General features: G+C 35.8%; 1 protein-coding gene across 1 annotated transcript in view; it reads left to right on the top strand.

Annotated features, from left to right (window-relative positions):
• The window catches only part of DIAPH2 (diaphanous related formin 2), a 987699-nt gene that overhangs the window by 256206 nt on the left and 708775 nt on the right, over positions 1-22718 (top strand). The window contains exons 7-8 of the mRNA XM_059385748.1: positions 19025-19099; positions 19182-19251. Of these exons, the coding sequence (XP_059241731.1) occupies positions 19025-19099; positions 19182-19251 (145 nt within the window). The remainder of the gene's footprint in view (positions 1-19024; positions 19100-19181; positions 19252-22718) is intronic.

The following is a 22718-nucleotide window of genomic DNA, read 5'->3' as shown; positions in this document are numbered from 1 at the left end:
AAGTCTTCTGTCCATTTCTTACCTGCATTATTTGTTCTTTGGGTGTTGAATTTGTTAAGGTCTCCATAGATTTTGGGTACTAACCCTATATCACATTTGTCATTTGGAAATATCTTTTATCTTTTTTTAGACTGCCTTTTGGTTTTGCTGTTTGTTTCCTCTGCTGTGCAGAAGCTTTTTATCTTGAAATCCTAATAATTCATTTCTGCTTTTGTGTCCCTTTCCTCCAGAGACTTGTATAGAAAGAAGGTGTTTCGTCTGAGGTCAAAAAGGTTGCTGTGTCCTCCTCTAGAAATCCGGTGGTTTCCTGGCCCATATTTAGTTCTTTCATCCATTTTGAATTTGGTTTTGTGTATGGTGTAAGAAAGTTGTCCAGATTCATTTTCCGCATGCTGAAGGCTAGTTTTGACAGCACCATTTATTGAAGAGATTTTTTTCCATTGCATATTCTTTCCTGGTTTGTTGAAAATGAGCTGACCGTATTTTTATGGGTCCATTTCTGAATTTTCTGTTCTGTAGATGTATGTGTCTGTTTTGTGCCAGTATCATACTGGCTTGATGGCTAAAGTTTTGTAGTATAGCCCGAAGTCTGGAATCAGTGTCTCCAGTTCTGTTTTTCTTTTTCAGGATTGCTTAGACTATTTGGGGTCTTTTGTGCTTCCATACAAATTTTGGGATTGTTTGTTCTAGCTCAGTGAAAAATGCTGGTGTTATTTTGATAAGATTTGCATTGTATAGATTGCTTTCCATAGTATAGAAATTTTCACAGAATTTGGTCTTCCAGTCTATGACCCTGGAATGTTTTTCCATTTCTTTGTGTCCTCTTCAGTTCCTTTTGTAAGTGTTCTTTAGTTTTCAGAGCACAGATATTTTAATAGTTTGGTTAGGTTTATTCCTTGGTATCTTATGATTTGTGGTGCAATTGTAAATGGTATGTATTCCTTGATTTTTTTTTCTGCTGCTTCATTACTGGTGCATAGAAATGCAGCAGATTTTTGTATGTTGATTTTATATTCTGCGATTTTGCTGAATTGATGTATGACTTTTAGTCATTATTTTGTGGCATACTCTGGGTTTTCTACATAGAATGTTTTCTGTGAATACTGAATGTTTAACTTAATACTTGCCAATTTGGATACTTTGTATTTCTTTTTTTGGTCTGATTGCTGAGACTGAGACTTAGAATATTATGTTAAATAATAATGGTGAGAACGGTCCTCCCTGTCTTGTTCCTGATTGTCGAGGAAAAGCTCTGTTTTTCCGCACTGAGGATGATATTACCTGTGGTTCTTTTGTCCCTGCGCTTTCATGATTTTGAGTTGTGTTCCATCTTTATCAACTTTATTGAGGGCTTTCATCAAGAATGGATGCTGTATTCTGTCAAATGCATTTTCCGCATTTGTTGAAAGGATCATATGGTCCTCATCCTTTGTTATTGTGGTGTAGTATGTTGATTGATTTGAGAGTATTGTAACACTCATATAACCCAGGAATAAATCCCACTTAATCACGGTAAATGATTCTTTTAATGTACTATTGAATTGAGATTGCTAGTATGCTGAGTATTTTTGATTCCATGTTCATCAGGTATATTGGCATGTAATTCTCCTTTTCAGTGGCGTCTTTGATTTAATATGAAGGTAATTCTCAACTCAGAATGAGTTTGAAAATTTTCCTTTCATTTCTATTTTTTTGGAAAAGTTTGTGAAGAATAGTTATTAACTCTCCTTTAACTTTCTGATAGAATTCCCCTGGGAAGCCATGTAACCCTGGACTTTGGGTTGATGCAAGATTTTTGATTACCAAATCAGTTTCTTTGCTGGTTATGGGTCTTTTCAAATTTTCAATCTCTCCTTATTTCAGTTTTGGTAGTTTGTATGTTTCTAGGAATTTTTCCATTTCTTCCAGATTGACCAATTTGTAGGCATATATTTTTTCATAATATTCTTTTATACTTGTATTTTTGTGGTGTTGGTTGTGATCTCTCCTTTTTCATTCATGATGTTATTTATTTGATGTTATTCCCATGATGTTTTTCTCTTCTTTTTGGCATGTCTGCTTCGGGTTTTATCAGTGTTACTCATTTTTTTCAAAGAATGTAATGTATCCCAGCTCTTAGTTTTGTTGATTTGTTCTACTCTTTGTTTCTATATTGTTTATTTCTGCTGTAATCTTTATTATTTCCCTTCTTCTGCTGGCTTAAGTCTTCATTTGTTGTTCATTTTCTTGATCCTTTAGGTTTACGTTTAGGTTACATATTGAAGTGCTTTCGTGCTTCCTGAGGTAGGCCTATATTATAATTTACTTCCCTCTTGGGACCACTTTTGCTGCATCCCAAAGGCTTTAGACTGTCATGTATTCATTTGCATTTGCTTCCATGTGTTTTTTATTCCTTTTTAAATTTTCTGTTAACCTATTTGTACTTTAGTAGGATGTTCTTTAACGTCCACGTATTTGTGGTCTTGTTGAATTTTTACTTCTGGTTTACTTATAGGTTTCCTAGGGTTGTCTGAAAATATGTGTGTTGTGATCTCAGTTTTTCTGTACTTGTTGAAGGCTGATTTGTTACCTAGTATGTGATCTGTTCTGGGGAATGTTCCATGTGCACTCAAAGAATGTATATTCTGCTGTTTTCATGTGAAATGTTGTGAATATATCTCTAAGTCCATCTGGCCTAGTATGTCATTCAAAGGTATCGTTTCCTTGTTATTCTGCTTAGATGACCTGTCCTTCACTATAAATGGGGTGATAAAGTCCCCTAATTATTATTGTGTGTTAATGTCATTGAGTTACATTATGTTTGTTATTATTTGATTTACATATTTAGGTGCTCCCATGTTGGGGGCATATATATTTAGAATTGTTACATCTTCTTGATGGCTAGACCCCTTGTTTATTATATAATGCCCTTCTTTATCTCTTGTTAGTGTGTTTGGTTTAAAATCTACATTGTTTGATAGAAGTATGGCTTCTCCAACATTCTTTTGGAATCCATTACCATTATAAATGTTTTTCCATTACCGCCCTTTTAGTATGCCAGTATCTTTAGGTCTAGAATGAATCTCTTACAGGCAGCGTATAGATGGGTCTTGTTTTTTTATCCATTTTTATCCTGTTTGTCTTTTGATTGGAGTGTTTGATCCATTTGCATTCAGAGTGATTATTGATATACACAAATTTAGTGCCATTGTGTTACCTGTAAAGTTGGTTTTTCTGGTGATACTTTCTGTTCCTTTCTAGTATTTGTTGCTCTTGGCCCTTTTTCCCCAAAGAGTTCCCTTTAAGGTTTCTTGTAGTGTTGGTTTCGTCATCATGAACCGCTTTAGTGTTTGTTTTTCTAGAAACGATCTCTCCTTGCATTCCATGTGACAGTCTTGCTGGATAAAGTATTTTTGGCTGCATATTTTTTTACTTCATCATGTTGAATATATCATGACACTTTCTTCAGGCCTGCCACTTTTCTGTGGACAGATCTACTGCAAACCTGAAGAGTCCTTCCTTGTAAATTAAGGACTTTTTTCTCCTTGCTGCTTTCCAGGTTTTTTCCTTGTCTGTGTATTTTGTGAATTTGATTATATCTTGGTGATGGCTGGCTCTTGTTGAATTTAATGAGACGTCTTTGGATTTCAATCTCTCACGGCTCTTGTAGAATTTAATGGGAGTTCTCTGGATTTCAATATCTCTTTCCTTCCGAGGAATAGGGAACTTTTTAGCTTTAATTTGATGAAATGAACACTCTGCTCCTTTTTTCTCTTCTTCTTGGACTCCTGTGTTAGGAATGTTACTATACGTTAAGGAGTCACTGAGTTCCCTAAGTCTACATTTGTGATTCAGTGCCTTTCTTTCCCTCTTTTTCTCGGCTTCATTATTTTCCATAATTTTATCTTCTGTATCATTGATTTATTCTTGCTTCGTGTGTCCTCATTGTAATTGCATGCAGTCAGTTTTGCATCTTGGTTATGGCATGTTTTATTTCAGCCTGACTAGTTATTAGTTTTTCTAATCTGCAGTAAGGGGTTATGTAATGTCTTCTATGCTTTTCTCAAACCCCGTTAGTATCTTTATTGTTTTAAAATCTGATTCAGACATCTTACTTGTATCTGTATTGATAAAATCCCTGGCTGTGACTTTTTCCTGTTCTTTCCAGTGAATTCCTTGGTCTTGTAATTTTTTTTTCTGGGTCATTGTTTTTTTGTGTGGGATTGTAAGGGTATCCTGTTATATTTCTGGTCTTGAGAGTAATGGGTATATTAAGAAGAGGTTCTGGGGGGCAAGAAGGGGAAAAAGAAGCTAGATTCTAATTTTATTTTGGTCTTCTTGTTAAAAGAAGCTAGATCTTGGGGCACCTGGGTGGCACAGTCATTGGGTGCCTGCCTTTGGCTCAGGTCATGATCCCAGAGTCCTGGGATCGAGCCCTGCGTCGGGCTCTTCTTGGCGGGAAGCCTGCTTCTCCCTCTCCCACTCCCCCTGCTTATGTTCCCTCTCTCGCTGTGTCCTTCTCTGTCAAATAAATTAATAAAAATTTTTTAAAAAGCTATATCTTAAAGAAAAAAAGAAAGAAAAAAATGAAATTAGGCCTTATTTCCCTTAGAGCTGATGCATTGCAGTATTCATCTATCAGTAGGCTTGGTACATTGGAGGGGTTTGTACTATCTTTAGTGGTGGGGTTTGTTGTACTGATTCTAAGGTAGACTTTCTCCGGGGAGTCGTACCTGCAGGGCACAAGTGGGTGGGGCTTGTATGCAGTTTAGGCCTCCCTGGTGCTGATTTACTCACTGAAATGAGTTAGTGCTGATACCTGTTGGGGTGGGGGTAAGGAATGGCATTGCTGTGCTCTCTCATCACCAGAGTGGAAATTTCTTGCCCACCACTCCTCAGAAAGCCCTGACAGAAGAGCCAGCAATCACCCCTCTTGTGTCCCTGGCTTCTACCAGATCCCTGCTTACATTCTTCCTGTGTCCAAGATGGCTGGGTTTTAGTACTCTAAATTTTAGAGATCCACATGGTGAGGACCCACACTCATCCTCTCAGGGAGGGTCTTATTTTGCTATGGCCAACGGTGTTTGGTCCCAGAAATCACTTGCATGACTATGCAGTGGTTTGGAGTGTATGGTAAAGTACAGCAGAAAGCACCAAGATTGGCTGCCCTCAGCTCAAATCTCTGTTCCTACACTAGGGAACGGCAGCATATTGGTGCCACCAGTTCTTTCCCACCTTCCCAAGAGACCGTTCTGCCTCTCCCAAAAGCTCTCTAAGCAGGAAAAATGTTTCTTCCTGTGCAACCCAGCAGATCCTTATACCATGCTGCCCACTCCCAGGTCTCTGTCCTTCTTCCCCTCCTGAGCACCTCCAAGCCTGCCAGGTACAACCCTGTGGATGGTGTGGACTTCCTGAACTTAAGACTTTTCACTCTGCTGTTCCTAAAAACTTGCTGTAGCCAGCGCCTCTCCTTTTCAGTTGTTTTGGGGAAGAGTTTTTCCTGTGCAATTCCCTGAGCACACTTTCACTCTTTCTCTCTCTTTTTCTCTCACTCCTCTCTCTGTGACCTAGGCTCCCTCCCCTTTGCAGTACCTGCAGTTCTTTACTCCCCACAACTTTCTGCAGCTCCCAACTTCTATGATGTGGCCATTTTTCTACTTCTAATTATGCAGTTTTCCTCTTAGTCCTCTGATCGATTTCATGGGTGTTCCACATAATTTGTTATTTATCTAGGGTATTCAAGGGATGAGGCATGCCTAGAGTCTCTGTACTTCTTTGCCATCTTAATGTTTTCTCTATACCAGATCTTCTGTTGGGCTGTTTTCAGAATTTGGCTATTACAGAAAATGCTGCTATAAACATCAGGGTGCATTTATCCCTTTGAATTAATATTTTTGTTTTCTTTAGGTAAATACTTCGTATTGCAATGGCTGGATCATAGGATAGTTGTATTTTTAATTTTTTGACCAACCTCCTTACTGTTTCCCACAGTAGCTGTACCAGTTTGCAGTTTCACGAACAGTGCATGAATGTTCCTTTTTGTTGTGTAGTTTTTACATTTCCATTGTCAATACTCTAGTATAGACCTCATTCCATGTGGAGATGTGAGTTGATAGACTGATTTGTCCAGCAAAGAGAGTTCACTGGGTTTATTTAAAATTCAGGAAGCCAAAGTGAGTAAGGGAAGCAGAGAAGAAAGGATAGAAGTGTTAAGAAAGTTAGTGGGAAGTGTAGAGGAGGGAAGAGTTTTACTGGACCTCTCAGGTTCCCTGATTGGCTCTGAAAATTAAATGCTTGCCAAATCATTAACTTGAGAAAAAAAACGTAAAATTTTTGTTAAATTTTTGCATATACATGGGTAACTTTACAAGAGAGTGAAGACCCAAGTCCGTGACCAGAGAAGGAATCTTTTGTATCTTTCAGACAAAGAAATAGCAAATTTGTAAAGAATTGAGAAGACAAAGAGTTTTAGTGTAGGTGTAGTATGCAATGAAGAAGTAACTGGGATGCTAAGCATTTAGCAAGGTTTTTCATACAGCCTTCTAGGCCCTAAATTCCTTCTCTCTGGTGATAAGAATGTCTTCCTTCCTCTTCGTACAGGAGGGGTACCTTTCACAAGGTAGAGCTATGTCCTGCTTTCAGGAAAGAAGGATAGGTGAGAGAGTAAGGTTTTTCTGATTCCTTCACTTTAAACTTTTTAGTATTTTAAAGATTCATTAAAGATATTTAATATCTTCAAGACTCACTCCCTAGGGTACCGTATTTTGGGGTGGTATGTCCTGAACTCCCATCAGATTGCTATCTTAAAGTGGCCAACCAATTCATTCATGCTGTATAAGGAAGTACATGAAGGTAACTAAGGACTGTTAATTCCCAAATTAAAGTTGAATGGCAACATTTTTTTTTCCAGGTACTTGCTTGCTTTCTTTCTCTCTTCTTTCTTTCTTTCTTTTCTTTTCTTTTCTTTTCTTTTCTTTTATTTTATTATTTATTTGACAGAGAGAGATCACAAGTAGGCAGAGAGGCAGGCAGAGAGAGAGAGGGAAGCAGGTTGCCTGCTGAGCAGAGAACCTGACCTAGGACCTGATCCCAGGATCCTGAGATCATGACCTGAGCTGAAGGCAGAGGCTTATCCCACTGAGCCACCCAGGCACCCTCCAGGTGCTTTCTAATATTTGTATTTTGTATCATGCCAAGTGTCAGTTAATAATTTCTTTATATTTTGAAGTGGGTGTTTATAGTTCTGTATGTCTATGAAATACAGTATTGAGTTACAATATGATACTGCTCTGTATCAATCCTAAGAAGTAACTGTTTTATTTATTGGTATATGGGAAGCAGAAAGAAAGTATTTTCTTGGATGTATCTAATGTTTTATCTAAAGTTTTCCTTGCATTGTTGATGGAATTCATAATAAATATATTTTTAAAAACCTTACTTATATTGATTTCACTTCTAAATGTACACAATCATGACATTTTTATAATATGAGCTTTTATCCAATATGCAAAATAACCAAAAGAATACTCACAGTTCTAGTTGATAGTTTTTATATGAGTTGTTGATAATATAGGTGAATGGGAGGTATGTAAGGATTGGTAAATGCTGGATTCCAGGGGCACCTGGGTGGCTCAGTCAGTTAAGCATCTGCCTCGGCTCAGGTTATAATCTCCAGGTCCTGGGATCAATCCCCACATCAGGCTCACTTCTCAATGGGGTGTCTGGGAGTCTGCTTCTCTTTTTCCCTCTACTCCTTCTCCCCACCCCCCACTTGTGCTCATTCACTCTCTCTCAAATAAATGAAAGTCTTAAAAAGAAAAAAAAAGAGAAATGCTGGATTCCAGTCATAGTTTTGCCATTATCAAGGTATGACTCAAGATGCATAACTAAAATTCTTTAGTTTATTCATTTGTAAAATAAAGGCGCTAACATGAGGTGATTTACCCTGATTTCATGACTAGTAAAACTACTCCTATCATTCCCCATTCTTCCATGGAGGTATGTTTGTAAAATGAAGACAAAACAGTGTTGTTAATTTAAAGTGTTAATGTTTGTTATGGTTTTTAACTTTGCCAATTGTGAAAAGGAACTGTGGGCAATGTTGAATAAAGCCAAAGTTACTTCAGCAATTACGTTTTCTTTAAAAAGAATTTATATGTTCTGAAAGACTTATCAAGTGTAAATGTATATGTTTTAGGAGTAGCAATATTTCTAGATTTGTCTGAAAATGAATGAGGGCCAGGTCAAATATGTAGAAAGCTGTTATCTCTTTCTTGGGAACTTTATACTATTCTCTCCTTCTTGGGAACTTTATACTTTATACTGTATTATAGTTCTGTAAAATAGGTTTTGTCTATGTGCCATGTACATGTTTATTACTTTGATTTTGTTGTTAATTGATTTATATATTTTTTATTATGTTCAATTAGCCACCATATAGTACGTCATTACTTTTGGATATAGTGTTCCATGATTCATTGTTTGCGTATAACACCCAGTGTTCATCACATATGCCCTCTTTAATACCCATCACCTGGCTACCCCATCCCTTAACCCCCCTCCCCTCTGAAACCCTGTTTGCTTCCAGGAGTCTCTCATGGTTTGTCTCCCTTTCCAATTCCCCATCCCCTTCAGTTTTCCTTCCCTTTCCCACTGATCCTCCATACTATTCCTTAGTTCCACATATGAGTGAACTTATTTGACTTAGCATAATCCTGTCCATTCCATCCACATCTGTGCGAATGGTGGGTATTCATCCTTTATAATGGTTGAATAATATTCCGTTGTATATATGTACTCCGTCGTCTTTAGCCATTCATCTGTTGAAGGGCATCTCTGGTCCTTTCACAGTTAGGCTATTGTGGACATTGCTGCTACAAATATTGGGGTGCATGTACCCCTTATTTTTACTATGTCTGTATCTTTGGTGTAAATACCTAGTAGTGTACGTGCTGGATCATAGGGCAGCTCTATTTAGGTGGTTTGTATCACTGTAGAAGAGAACAAATAATGAGTATGTTTGGCTTAATATTTTAGATAAGCCTTAACAATTCCCAAATTGTTTAATACAATGTTATTTAAGATTTTGACTATTCAGGGTGTCTGGGTTGCTCAGTCGGTTAAGTAGCTGCTTTTGACTTGGTTCATTATCCTAGGGTCCTGGAGTGGAGACCAGAATCAGGCTCTCTGCTTGACAGGTAGCCTGCTTTTCCCTCTCCCGCTTTGTGCGCGCTCTCTCTCAAATAAATAAATAAAAATCTTCAAGATTAAAAAAAAAAAATGATTCTGACTATTCATTGTTTAGTGAGTATGTTTTGAAAAAAAAATGTTGGATATATTAAGATCTTTAACCATGGCATGCACACAGATACACACTTAATTTTCATTGTCTTTTTCAGTTTTAGGGGAAAGGAATTTTAAATTATATAAAAATAATAAAAGACCAGAGTGGTTACCATTATAGATTACATTTTGAGACAACAAAACATTTGAACTTGCTAAGATCTTTTTGACGTGCACAGTGATGATCCAAAGAAAGGATTCTTTTTAGTTTGGTTGCAGTTATCCTGTGCAAAAAACAAAGTTTCTGAGCAAAATTTCTTTGGATTTTTTTTTAAATGCAGCAGTTACACTCTATAATAAGCGTTTAATTCTGTGTTTTTGGGACTGCAGCTAATAGATGAGAACGACTGTTACATTTCTGTTGTTCAGTCATCAAATAGCAATTACCCTTCAACTCTCCTTATCCCTGGTACAGTGAAAGAAAATTCATTTAACCTCTCTGCAACTCATCGTACTCAGAAAGTATAACATGCTTGGGAAAAAAGGAAATGTATGCGTGGTATGTCTGTCTGTTTTCTTTCTTGCATTCAAAGGACTTCTTACTTTACTTACAACAATTAAATTTGATGTCAACTCTGTTTAATTTTCAGGGTTTACAGATTAGGAATGTGATTTCTTGGAGTAAATTCATTTTAACAAAATTTCGCTAAACTAACTAGATGGCCTATGGACGTGCACTATGGAGTGCATGATAGAATTTTAACTTGATTACTTAGCTTAGGAAAGTAAGCCAATACATTTTTTTTTGTAGATGTTAACATTTTATTATAAGTTATTATAAGTTGACTGGTGATATTACTAAAAAGGTGACTTTTATATTTGTCCTAATGTAATTATCTGGATAATTTCAAGTATATGAAGAGAATTTGAAATATGACTAGCTTTTGCTTGAATATTTTACACTGTTCTTTCACCTTCTCTTTGAAGACTCAGTTTTCATTTTCATTCCCATTTTTCACAAATTTTTTTTCATCATTATTGTGGAATAAGACGGTCTCTTATGTGTTTCTAACAATAACGTTCAAAGTGGGATGGCGAAGACAATAATTCTTTGTTCTGTAGCCTGTTGGTCAATTTAATGGATTTGGATTTAAGCCATTTTGACTATCTCCGATAGATTTCTGGGATCTTAAGAAATTGATTTTAATGAATAAGGAATTTTTATCTTTTGAGGGAGAACTCTTATTTTCCCTCAGGAGATTTTTATTTGTAACTCAGACATTTATGATTTGATCTAAATATGTAGGAAGTTTGTTTTTATGTAATGTATGCAACAAGAAAGATGCATATTTCCTCTTTTGTGAGGAACTCTTAGAAAATGTGTGAGTACCATGAAATAACAGAAACTTCCTAGTGAGACTTGATAGGGAGAACAAATGCAGCCAGATAAAACCCTTTTTAAGGAATAACAGGGTATAGAGAGAAGGATGGAAATCTTTTTTGGTGTTTTCTAAGGAATTATAATCTAGCTCAACATTGAAGTCAAAACCATGGAGAGGCAGAGCTGGAAAATTAACATAGTCTACTTTTCTATGAATCAGGTGAAGTATGTGGTTAGTGAATGTCATATGCCCAGATAGGTGGAAATGGTAGTACTACATCTAACAGATAATTAAAATTGGGCAGAGATAGGTTATGTACTAATCTACCATGATGTCCTAATCTTCCGTGGACATTCAAGTGCTCAATGTCTAGCATACTTATTTTCATATCAACAACACTGAGTGTGTGTGTGTGTATATATATATATATATATATATATATATATATATATATGTTTTTATTGAAATAAAACCAAGATAGCCATAGCATATACAAGTCCATGTTATATTTGTTTTTAACATTTTATTTTTTAAATAGATGTATAGGTTGATAGTGAAAGTATTTATAAAGTTGATTTAGTTGAACAAATATCCTTTAAAAATGCTGAAAATACTTTTTCTTGGCTACTATTTGGGGATTATTGATTCATGGGCTGAATGTATGATACTGTTTGCTTTGAGTAGTAAATTGGTCTTAACCACGTTGGGACTCTTTTTCTTTCTCATAAGTATATATAATCTAATTTTGGTTTTAATTGCATTCAAAAACATTTCATTGGAAACATTGGTGTTAAAATGAGAGTTGAGAGTTGCTAGAGGGGAGATGGGTGGGGGGATGAGGGAACTGGGTGATAGGCATTAAGGAGGGTACTTCAAGTAATGAGCACTGAGTGGTGTATACAACTGATGAATCACTAAATTCTACCTCTGAATCTAATAATATAGTATATGTTAATTAAATTGATTTTAAGTTAAAAATAAAATGAGCTATTTCCTGCTATTAGAATGTGTTAATACCAACCTGTCCATATGTTGTCTACAAGAGACCTGTTTGGAACCTAAGGATACACCCAGACTGAAAGTGAAGGGATGGAGAAGCATCTTTCATGCCAGTGGGTCTCAAAAGAAAGCTGCGGTAGCGAACCTCATAACACATAAATTTGATTTTATTTTATTTTTTTAAGATTTTATTTATTTATTTGACAAATAGAGATCACAAGTAGGCAGAGGGGCAGGCAGAGACGGGAAGAAGCAGGCTTCATGCTGAGCAGAGAGCCCAGTGCGGGGCTCGATCCCAGGACCCTGAGATCATGACCTGAGCCAAAGACAGATGCTTAACCCACTGAGCCACCCAGGCACACCCCATTTACAATAATCTTTAATGTCTTCGTGAAACAAAGTTGTTTCTGGACTTGTAATTTTACCAGCATTCTGAATTCCCCCAGGAAACTCTAAGCTATCATTCATTTTATTGATGTTCTGGTGATTTGGGTTGTAGTATGAGATTTCACATGGGAATAGGACACCATTAGAGAGAAATCAAATCCTTTGTACAGAACACCTTTGTACAGAACACATAACTCTTTATATTAGCCTTTAGCCCTGCACAAGCTGATAAAGGGATGACATGACGAATATTGGACTCCTGCATGTGAGACCAGTTGCCTTTACAGCTTATGGGACTCAGGATAGAACTTTCTAATTTTAGCTTTAACCCTTTTGAAAGACAGACATGAATCTGGACAATCTACTCATCAATGTAAGTGTCGTCACTGTTTCTTATGTCTGTATTGTATAGAGTGTACAGAACTCATCTTAAGTTATATTTATATGAGCTTTAACTAAATAATTCCACATATGAATCTACAATTTATATATCAAAAGTTGAAGTTTTGGGAAACTGTGAAGGGTTTTCCTTTACATGTATTTGTGAGAGAGCAGAATCTCATTCTGTCATACAATAGGTACATTTATAGTATTTTCCTTTTTTTTTTTTGACCTGGAAAGCTAGAAGTGGGGAGAAATCCTGCTTTCTCTTAGAATCTTCTGGTATATTTATTAAATATGTTTTTCCCCCTTTGATCATGCTGATCTGTATATATGGGGGCCTTTAAAAACAAGAACCTCAGAAGCTGTGTAGGCTTGGGATAGACTTCTGTTTTAGAACCTTAATGTTTTTTGGTAGAATTCCTTTTCAGGATTATGCACGAGTTATAAATAGACTCATTCCACACTTCCTTTCCTCTTAACCATTATAATTTTCATGTCTATTCCAATGTGAATTAGCCAGCACTAACTGTAATGAAAAATAAATATATGCCAAGTTGAATAGTAACAAGTTAAACAGGTGATGCAGTGTATCAAATATTTATGTATCTATTTTAAAAATTTCAAAAAAGTATTTATTTAAGTAATCTCTACACCAGATGTGAAGCTCAAACTCATGACCCCAAGATCAAGAGTTGTATGCTCTTCCAACTGAGCTAGCCAGGTAGTCCATCAAGTGTTTAAATTATGAGATCATTTTTTATCAGTGGGAAAAGTTTAATGTCTGTTTAGACTTTTTTACATATTTCATAGAAGTTAAGCTGCTTTTCAATAATTCAATGATGAAATGTTAAGTTTTTGTATTATTGAAAAGGAGTCTTTAATTTATGCCTAAAATTCATACTGTAATTTGTACTAGAACATTTAAAGAGCAGCGAAATTTTTGGTTTTTAACACATTCAGAAGTTTAATATAGGTTTCACTGTGGTGTTCCATGTACATTCACTTAATAGTCACAAAGACCATAGGGGGTATAGGCACTATTTTCATCCCTATTTTGAGGATGACAAAACAGGCTTAGACAGTTTAAGTAACTGATTAAAAATAACACAGCTAGAATCTGGTAGAGATGGGATTTGGTTCTAGATCTTTTTCTAAAACTTACACATTTGAACATGCCACTTTGTGGTCTTACAGCATGTCCCATTGATGGGTGGGGGGATATTTTCCTGAACTTTGAGTACACTTGTGGAAGGGTCTTTAAGTTTTAACTTCCTGAACAATGGACCGAATATTGGACTTCCTGATAGATACAGCCAAGCCTTTTATACTTAATTTCAGAAGATACTGCCCTATTGTGGGTTTGTTCTCTTGCTCCATTGATAATCTTCCTGTATTCTTTTTCATTCTTCAGATCTAATCCTGGCCTCTTGCTCACTTATAAATGAATCGACTTGACTGAAATTTCTGCTCTTTTTGTTTGGTGTTTTTTTTTTTTTTTTAAGATTTTATTTATGTTTTTGACAGAGATCAGAAGTAGGCAGAGAGTCAGGCAGAGAGAGGAGGAAGCAGGCTCCCTGCTGAGCAGAGAGCCAGATGCGGGGCTAGATCCCAGGACACTGGGATCATGACCTGAGCGTAAGGCAGAGGCCTTAACCCACTGAGCCACCCAGGCGCCGCCCTTTGTTTGGTGTTTTATTTGTTATATCTGGCACCCTCACAAGTAATGGCCACAAACATCATCTTAGATGTATAGTATGTCAAGACAACTCTTTGACTTAGGTAACTTAATGACATAAAATCACCAATATGTTAATACCTAAAATGTGAAACTGTGAACTATATAGCTTATTTAAAAAAATAAAAAAATAAAAAATAAACAGTGTAAGCGACATTCTGGCCTTATTCTTTTCAATAAGCTGCCTTATCTAAATCTCAGTTGGAAGTTTTAGTTGGAATCTCCGGCTATCTTTCCTTAACAGTATTAGTAGATTTCTTATAAAGCTTAGGACTTTGAAATTCAGTAAAAGCATGGGCTGAAAATACCTTGCCTAAATGAATGAAGTAAGCTATTAAATGAAGCAGAGCATATATTTGTGTGTCTAAACGTAGATATGATATAGATATAAGATATATATAGAGAGAGGATATATATAGATACAGATACAATCTCAGTGCAGTTCTGGAACTAACCACTAATTCTTCTTTAGTGAAATATTGGTGGTGCCACAAGCAGATGTTTTTATAGAAAATCATTTTCTTGTCCTATTAATAATTTCTAGTGGTATGTTTAAAATAAATACGTGCTTTGGAATGAGACATGGGTGTGAGCCCTAAAACTGATATTTTCCTTGCTGAGTGATGTTTGGCAAGTTACTTTACTACTTTGCTTCTCAGTTTATCTGAAATCAATTTTCAGAATGGCTAAAGTTAAAAAAAAAAAAATGACAGTGTGAGGGGCACCTGGGTAGCTCAGTTGGTTAAGTTCTTGATTTTAGGTCACATTGTGATCAGGGTGATGAGATCGAGCCCCACTTTGGATGCTGTACTGGGCATGAAGCCTGCTTAAGATTCTCTCCATCCCCCTTTGTCCTTCTCTCACTCATGGGCACACTTTCACGCTCTCACTCTCTCTCTCAAAAAAAATTTTACAATGTGAAATGTTGAGAACAGTTTGAATCAAATGGAACTGTTACACTTTGCTGAAGGAATGCCAAGTGTTAGCCACTTTGGAAAGCAGTTTCTTAATAAGTGAAATATATATGTGCCATGACGCCCAGGAATTCTACTCCTAGTTGTTTTCCCAGTAAAATGAAAATATATACTTAAACAGATACATGTGAATGTTTATAGCAGTTTTATTTCATAATCATGAAAACCTGGAAGCAATCAAGATATTCAATTGATGAATGGATAAAAATACCAGCTGTGGTATATCCATACAATTAGAGTGGACTACTGATACATGCAACAAAATGGTTAAATATCATAATATTCATGCTAAGTGAAAGAACCAGACACAAAACCTGCATACTATATGATTCAATTTCTAATGATTTTTCTAAAAACAGCAAAAGTAGGGTCACACATCAGACAAATGTTGCCAGGGTACTGGGAGTACGGAAAAGATATTGACTGTAAAAAGGAATGAGGGAATATTTTGGAGTGATGGAAATGTTGTGTATATTTCTTTTATTGGAGGTTCCATGACTATACATTTGTCAAAATGATGAATTTACCATTTGTAAATCTTATCGTAAAAAAGAAAGGAAAAACCCCTAAGTTTCAGAGTGGTTATGGGATTTTTAAGAGATCATTCTCCTTCCCCATTTTTTATTCTGTTTGCTTCTTTATTATCCTCTGCTGCTTCTATGTCTCTTACAAATTTAGGGCCCATGATTAATTGCATACTCTGTAAAATATACCAAATATACTTCCTTGGATTGAATTCCTGATCTCTGTCCTGTGGCAGAAGGAGTTCACAGTATGCTTGAGAGGGTATATAAAGGAATCTTGAATTTTTAGCCTGAGTCCTGCTTGTGAAAGGCAGTGTTCTATGTCAGTGGTTCTCAAACATGATTGAACATTAGAATCACCTTTGCCGTGTCATATCTCCAGAGCTACTGATTGAGTGGGTCTAGTGGGGAGTGGAGTGGGGGGCGAAGATTTGTACTTCTGACAAGTTTCCAGCTGGTGTTGATGTTGCTGATGCTGCTGGTTTAGGGCGATTACCTTGAGAACTACTGATTTATGCTTAATTGAGGTGTTGAAGTATCAGAATTCTTACCTATGTAGAGTAATGAATATTTTGTTTTTAAACTGCTTCATCATTTCATGACCAATTTTGTATTGGGTAAAATGAATATATATATGTATATGTGTGTGTGTATATATATATATGGAGCGGCAGAGAGAGAGAGAGAGAATAAAACTGAGAGAAAGAGAAAATCACATTTGGCTAGGGGCCACAAAGTATTTAGGGCCTGAAAGAAAAATGTTGCTGGCAAGAGAAAAAGGAATAAAAAAAAGATATGGTTAGCTGCATCCCTTCTTTTTAACTTATCAAGTGTCATCATGCTGCACATGCTGCATAATTATTTTATCCCTCTAGTAATGGGCTTCTTTTGGTGCTCCCATTCTGTCCTAAACGTCCTGAAGACTCTAAGTAGGCCTCCTTTGCCCATTGGCCTAAAATACTCTCCTAAGACTTTAAACTGCCTACTTGTTTAATAAAAAAAAGGCCTGGGGGTGCCTGGGTGGCTCAGTGGGTTAAGCCTCTGCCTTTGGCTCGGGTCATGGTCCCAGGGTCCTGGGATCGAGCCCCGCGTCGGGCTCTCTGCTCAGTGGGGAACCTGCTTCCCCCTCTCTCTCTGCCTGCCTCTCTGTCAACTTGTGATCTCTCTCTGTCAAATAAATAAAATCTTTAAAAAAAAAATTAAAAAGGCCTGAATGTCACACTTAGACTTAATTATGCATCCCATTTTTTTTTTCCCAGACCAGTAGTAATTTTCACTGAGTAAAACCAAAATATCATAAAGTACACAATTTGAAGAAGTCTGGGATATATGGATGACTACTTTAAAGTGAACAAATATAAATCATATTTCCTGTACCCCTTTCCTAGACTAAGAAAGAAATAACTAATAATTTTAATACCACTGGGTATAAAAAGAAGATGGCTAAAATTTAGAATCTTAAAAAAATGATTTATAAGTGTTAAATTTAAGGAATTCTTATTATTTTATCTTCCTAAATGCCAAAGCAGATACCAAGAGCTGTTTATACAAATTTATTCAGAATTTCTATTATTTTAAGGTTGCTGCTAATGTATATTGTGATTTACTGGTATCTGCTGACATGTTATGGTTAGAGATGATGTTTTTCTTTTCTTCCACCAACACCCCACTGATTATGGAGAGTCTTCAGAGAAAATAGCTCATGGTACTGGTTGATTACATGCCTTAATTGAATAGTAGCTTGCTGCCAATTATCTGTTATTGCTGCCAATTATACTGTTATTAATAGTAGCTTGCTGCCAATGGCCATTACAGTGCCCATTTTTTTTTAAATCATTTCCATTATGGAAATTAAAGCAGCATTTGTTTAAAACAAGTTTCCATATATATTGTGGATGCAATTGATTCTGAATATTTGAGCCATTTTTTCAATAGCTGGAAAGGTAGATGGAGGCTAGATCAGAATGTTTGGTTGAGGGACTTGAAATGTGTTAGGTAGTCCAGAGGAAATTTTTGGACATATGGCTGGTTAAATGCAATCTAATCCAGCCTTTTGTAAAATGAAAAGAGAAAAGAATGGGCTGTAGAGACCCTAGTTGAAAGACTCCTGTCACATTAAAGAAAAGGTTAACTAGGGCTAATCTAGAATGTTTGCAGAATCAATGAAAAGGAGGAAAGGGGAAATGTGTGGGAGTCTTTCTAGAAGTGGAATATTCATGACTGGATGACAAAGTCAAATGAAGCTCTGTATGATCAGTCTTCCAGGCTTTTACACACACATGGGACTTCATTTCCTGCCATTCTTTTTTTTTTTTTTTTTAAAGATTTTATTGATTTATTTGACAGACACAGATCACAAGTAGGCAGACAGGCAGGCAGAGAGAGGGGAGGGGGTGAAGCAGTTCCCCCGCCGAGCAGAGAACCCGACGCGGGGCTTGATCCCAGAACCCCGGGATCATGACCCCAGCCGAAGGCAGAGGCCCAACCCACAGAGCAACCCAGGTGCCCCATTTTCTGCCGTTCCTTAGGCATGCTTATTCCGCTGCAGCCACACAGGTCTCCTTACAGTTCCTGGTATCTTTCAAGCATAGTAGCTACCACTTCTGTACTCAATTTGTACTTAATCCTTCTGCTGTGAAAGTTCTCACTTCCTTGCAGGCTCTGCTCAGATGCCACCTTATCACTCTTCCCTGACTACATATTTAAAAAATCGCATACTAGCATTCATTATTCGATTTATCAAAGTTGAATTTTTTTAAAGCTCCAGAGCACTGACATTTTATTATATACTTGCTTACCTTTTTCTCTTATGTCTCCCTCTTTTAAGATAGTAAGCTATATGAGTGTAAAGGCTTCTTTTTTCTTTTTTTCCTTTTATGTCTCTTTCTCCTAGAACACGGCTGGTAATTAGTAGGTACTCAGTAAATATTTGTTGAATCAATAAACAGAATAAATACAAAGTTGACTAAGATGGAGATCAAAAAATTATGAAAATATTTCAGGTATGAAGGATTCAGAGAATAGTGGTGTTATTACCATATGGTAATACCGTATGGAAGATTGGAAGAGGTGTTGACTGAGGGTAACAGAGACACAGGGGAATATAAATTTGGCTTAAATCAGCTTAAGTATTTGATACTGGTAAAATAACCAAAGCAGTTCTATGGAATGGGCAATCTAAAATATGAATAGAAGTCTGGCATTGAGGTAAAGATCTCTGAGTCATCTTCATAGTCAATACTTAAAGTAATGGAAGAATGAAAAAATGAGAAGTGATATAAAGACAGAATTATCAGATTTGAAAATTAACATTTCATTTTGGATATTTAATATTTTAAAGATACAAAATTTAATACATATTTTCTGTTTTTTTCATAGCTGGGTTAACAACTTTGGCCATGAAGGTCTTGGACTCTTATTGGATGTTCTGGAAAAGCTTCTGGACAAGAAACAGTAAGAATATACATGAAAAAAATCACTATAGGGAAAATTTAGAATTTTTTAAGCACAACATGTTTATTTTGCTTCTATTCAGGCAAGAAAATATAGACAAGAAGAATCAGTATAAACTTATTCAGTGCCTCAAAGCATTTATGAATAATAAGGTAAGTAGTATTTATTTCTGCCTGTCACAAAGGGAGAGAATTTATTCAACAGTATGTGAAAGTATGAAGCAGACAGTATAGTAGGTGCTTATTCAGTTTTCAGAGGTTCTTTATGATGCAAATTATAGACTTCATTGAAACATTATTTAAAATATACTATGCTTTACAGTATGTTTATTAGTAGGTTTTTGTAATTATGGAAACACAGAAGTCTGTTTCCAAATTAGATACTACTTTTTTTTTCCTTTCATGGTTAAATGTTATATGTTGAATACCATTTTTACAGTGTTTTTATTCCATTGAAAAGGAAAACTCAGAGCTATGGTTTGACTTGTTTGTTAACTGCTTTTATAAGGTTAAGATTTCTATTTTATGTTCAATTAGTATCTGTGGGTTGATGCATATAGAAGACATTTTTGGATGATTGCAAGCATTTTTTGTATATGTATACCAGTTGCAATATTAGTGACTTTCTGAATTCTAGACAAGGTTGTTGTTTGTTTGTTTGTTTGTTTTCAATAATCTTTGCTCAGGGTACTTGGGTGGCTCAGTTGGTTAAGCTGATTTAGGCTCAGGTCATGATCTCAGGGTCCTGAGGTGGAGCCCTGCATTATGATTCCTTTTCAGCATGGAGCCTGTTTGTCCCTCTCCCATCCTGCTGCCCCTCCGTCCACACATGTGCACACACATACACACTCACTTTCTCTCTCTCTTAAGTTAATAAATCTTAAAAAAATGATAATCATGTTCTGGTTATGAAGTTGTAGTTGTTAATTCTTTTTCTTTTTTTAAAATGATTTTATTTATTTGAGAGAGAGATTGAGAGAACGAGTGGGAGGAGGAGCAGAGGAAGAAGCATACTCTGCAGAGCAGGGAGCCTGTTGCGTGGCTCTGTCCCAGGATCCTGGGATTATGACCTGAAGCAAAGGCAAACGCTTAGCTGACTAAGCCACCCAGCGCCCTGTAGTTATTTTTTTATAAACAATTTTGGTACTTTATTAGACATTTCACATATATTCCTTTAAGGTAAAATACCACTGACTAATTCACTAATTGTATAATTGTCTTTAGATGGAATTTTAATAATCTAAAAATATTTAATAGAAATAGTTATAGCAGTAACCAAAAACTGGCCAAATGTATAGTTGTTAATATAAATATATAGTTATTAACAATGTGATAAGATTGTTAGTCTTTCTTAAACCTGTGGGATTATGTATATTTATATATGTATATATTATGCACACATGTATCAGCAAAGGATTTTTTGTATGTGGAGTAGATGCTTGCTAGTTGACATAAGGCTTTTGTGTAGACTATGCTAATTGTGCTGTTCATGGAAGTCTCTTCCGGGAAGATTTCTATCACTATTGATACTGAATTTCTCAACTTCTAGAAATTGGGAGATGTAATACATGCTTTACCACTAAGTTGAGTGGCCTTTGGAAAATCACTTGAAATTTCTGTCAGTCCCCTCATCTGTAAAATTAGCTGTAGGACCCTTTGTTTTAAATTCTTACTGACTTGCATTGTCAATTCTCATAGCTTATAGGACACTAAATAACTGTAATCAAGATCATCACTAGAGAAAGTCATAGTAGGGAGATTTCCTGTAGAGCTTTTTCCCATAGGACATAGTTGATATGTGAGTATATAATTACTATTACTTAAGAGTTTGGCAGTTTTGAGCACATGATGGTATGACTTAGATTATTCTAAATTAAGGTTAACCTATAGTTAGGACATGTTAGTATCCTGGACATAAATGCTCAGAATATGAATAAATAGTGAATCTTAAATTATAGGCATGTGAAACAACAGGCATTAAGTATACATTCAGAATTTAAAAAAAAAGTATAGTGATATATCCACTTCATGTTGGAATAAATTGTCATAAAACATGAAACTTTCATCTGAAATAACTTAAATTTCATATTTGTTGGCCCCGAGGAGTTTAGATTACCTTCTTCAAAAACTTTTTTCCTTTATACCAAATATGTTTTAATAGAATCATAAAAGGATCAAAAGCAAAGCATTGCCTCTTAACTTCCATTGCTGAAATATTGCACTTGTGTTTATATTGATGGTTTTTCATTATTTCATTTTTATTTTCAGTATGTCCCTATGTATTAGAAATTACTTTTAACTTTTAAATGAAAATTTGAGAATTTAAACAAGTTTACTCTCAATTTGATTTTCAAAGCTATTAAGTTTGGTAATTGCATGGTAATCCTCTCTTAGTTTTACACGTACATTTTTCACTTACTTTCCTTATTATTTAGTATCTGCTGGCCACCTTTATGTATGCTTGCCCATTCTGTTTTCTTTGCTTCTTTTTAATCTTGTCTCTCATTTCTTTTCTATCGCCTCCTCCTCCTCCTTTTCTTTTTTATTTTGGCCTTGTCTCTGTATGTATTATTTTTTATGACCTCTGTTAAATTTGCGTTTAAGAGCTTTAGCTATGTTCTCCTCTACCCCTCCCATTCTTTTGGAAGTTAAATTAGGCACCATGAAAATATTCGTATATTTATTACTCAACTAAAAGTTACACTTGTAGTGACAATTTTGATCAATGAAAATGTCAGATTTTTACCATTAAAACTAAAAAGAAGCAAACATTTCATAAGAAATCTTAGAAATACTTTGTGGGAGAAAGGTCAAAGAAAATACCTTCTAAATGTAGTGAAAATTGAAGTTTTAGCCTTTTAGGTATTCGTTTATCCATTCTTATAGTGCACACTTTTGTGGTTGTATTTGAGCCTAGAAAACAAATGAAAATGGTGTCTCCTCTGTTCACTCTGACACTTAACCAAAACCCAGGCTCCATTTACCTGGGTTCATAGCTTTTATAATGTAGCGCAGCTTCTCAAAGGGGGAAGATAATAGATGGTATTGGAAAACCTATACAAAGGCTTATTGCTTCTTTAACTGGCATATAGTATACAAAAGAGCTTTACATTTTACCCTTTTTGTTCAGTTTAATTTTCCACACAAACATTGGAGAATTTAACCATGAATTCTAGAAAGACCCAATGACATAAGTAGAATTACTTAAGAAAATCATATCAGGGTATCCCTGGGTGGCTCAGTCTGTTAAGCATCTGCCTTTGGCTCTGGTCATGATGCCAGGGTCCTGGGATCGAGTCCTGCATCAGGCTCCCTGCTTCTTGGGGAGCCTGTTTCTCCCTCTCCCTCTGCAGCTCCTTCTGCTTGTGTGTATGCTCTTTCTCTGTCAAATAAATTAATAAAATCATAAAAAAGAAAATCATATCAGCATGTACTTTACAGGTTTTTCTTTGTTAAAGAAATACTGAGTATTCACATATTTCTCCCAAAGCTTTATGGAATTTTTAGGCAGGCTAATGTAAATCATATCCGATAAGGGAAATGACTCCCAAGATACAATCATTTAAAATTAAAAAAAAGATAAGTAACTAAATTTGAAAAACATTCATACAATTAGATAG

The sequence above is a fragment of the Mustela nigripes genome, chromosome X (genome assembly GCF_022355385.1).
Source record: "Mustela nigripes isolate SB6536 chromosome X, MUSNIG.SB6536, whole genome shotgun sequence".
In the NCBI taxonomy this organism is placed as follows: domain Eukaryota; kingdom Metazoa; phylum Chordata; class Mammalia; order Carnivora; family Mustelidae; genus Mustela; species Mustela nigripes.
Note: the sequence above shows the minus strand (reverse complement) of the source record. Positions and strands in the feature narration are given on the sequence as shown.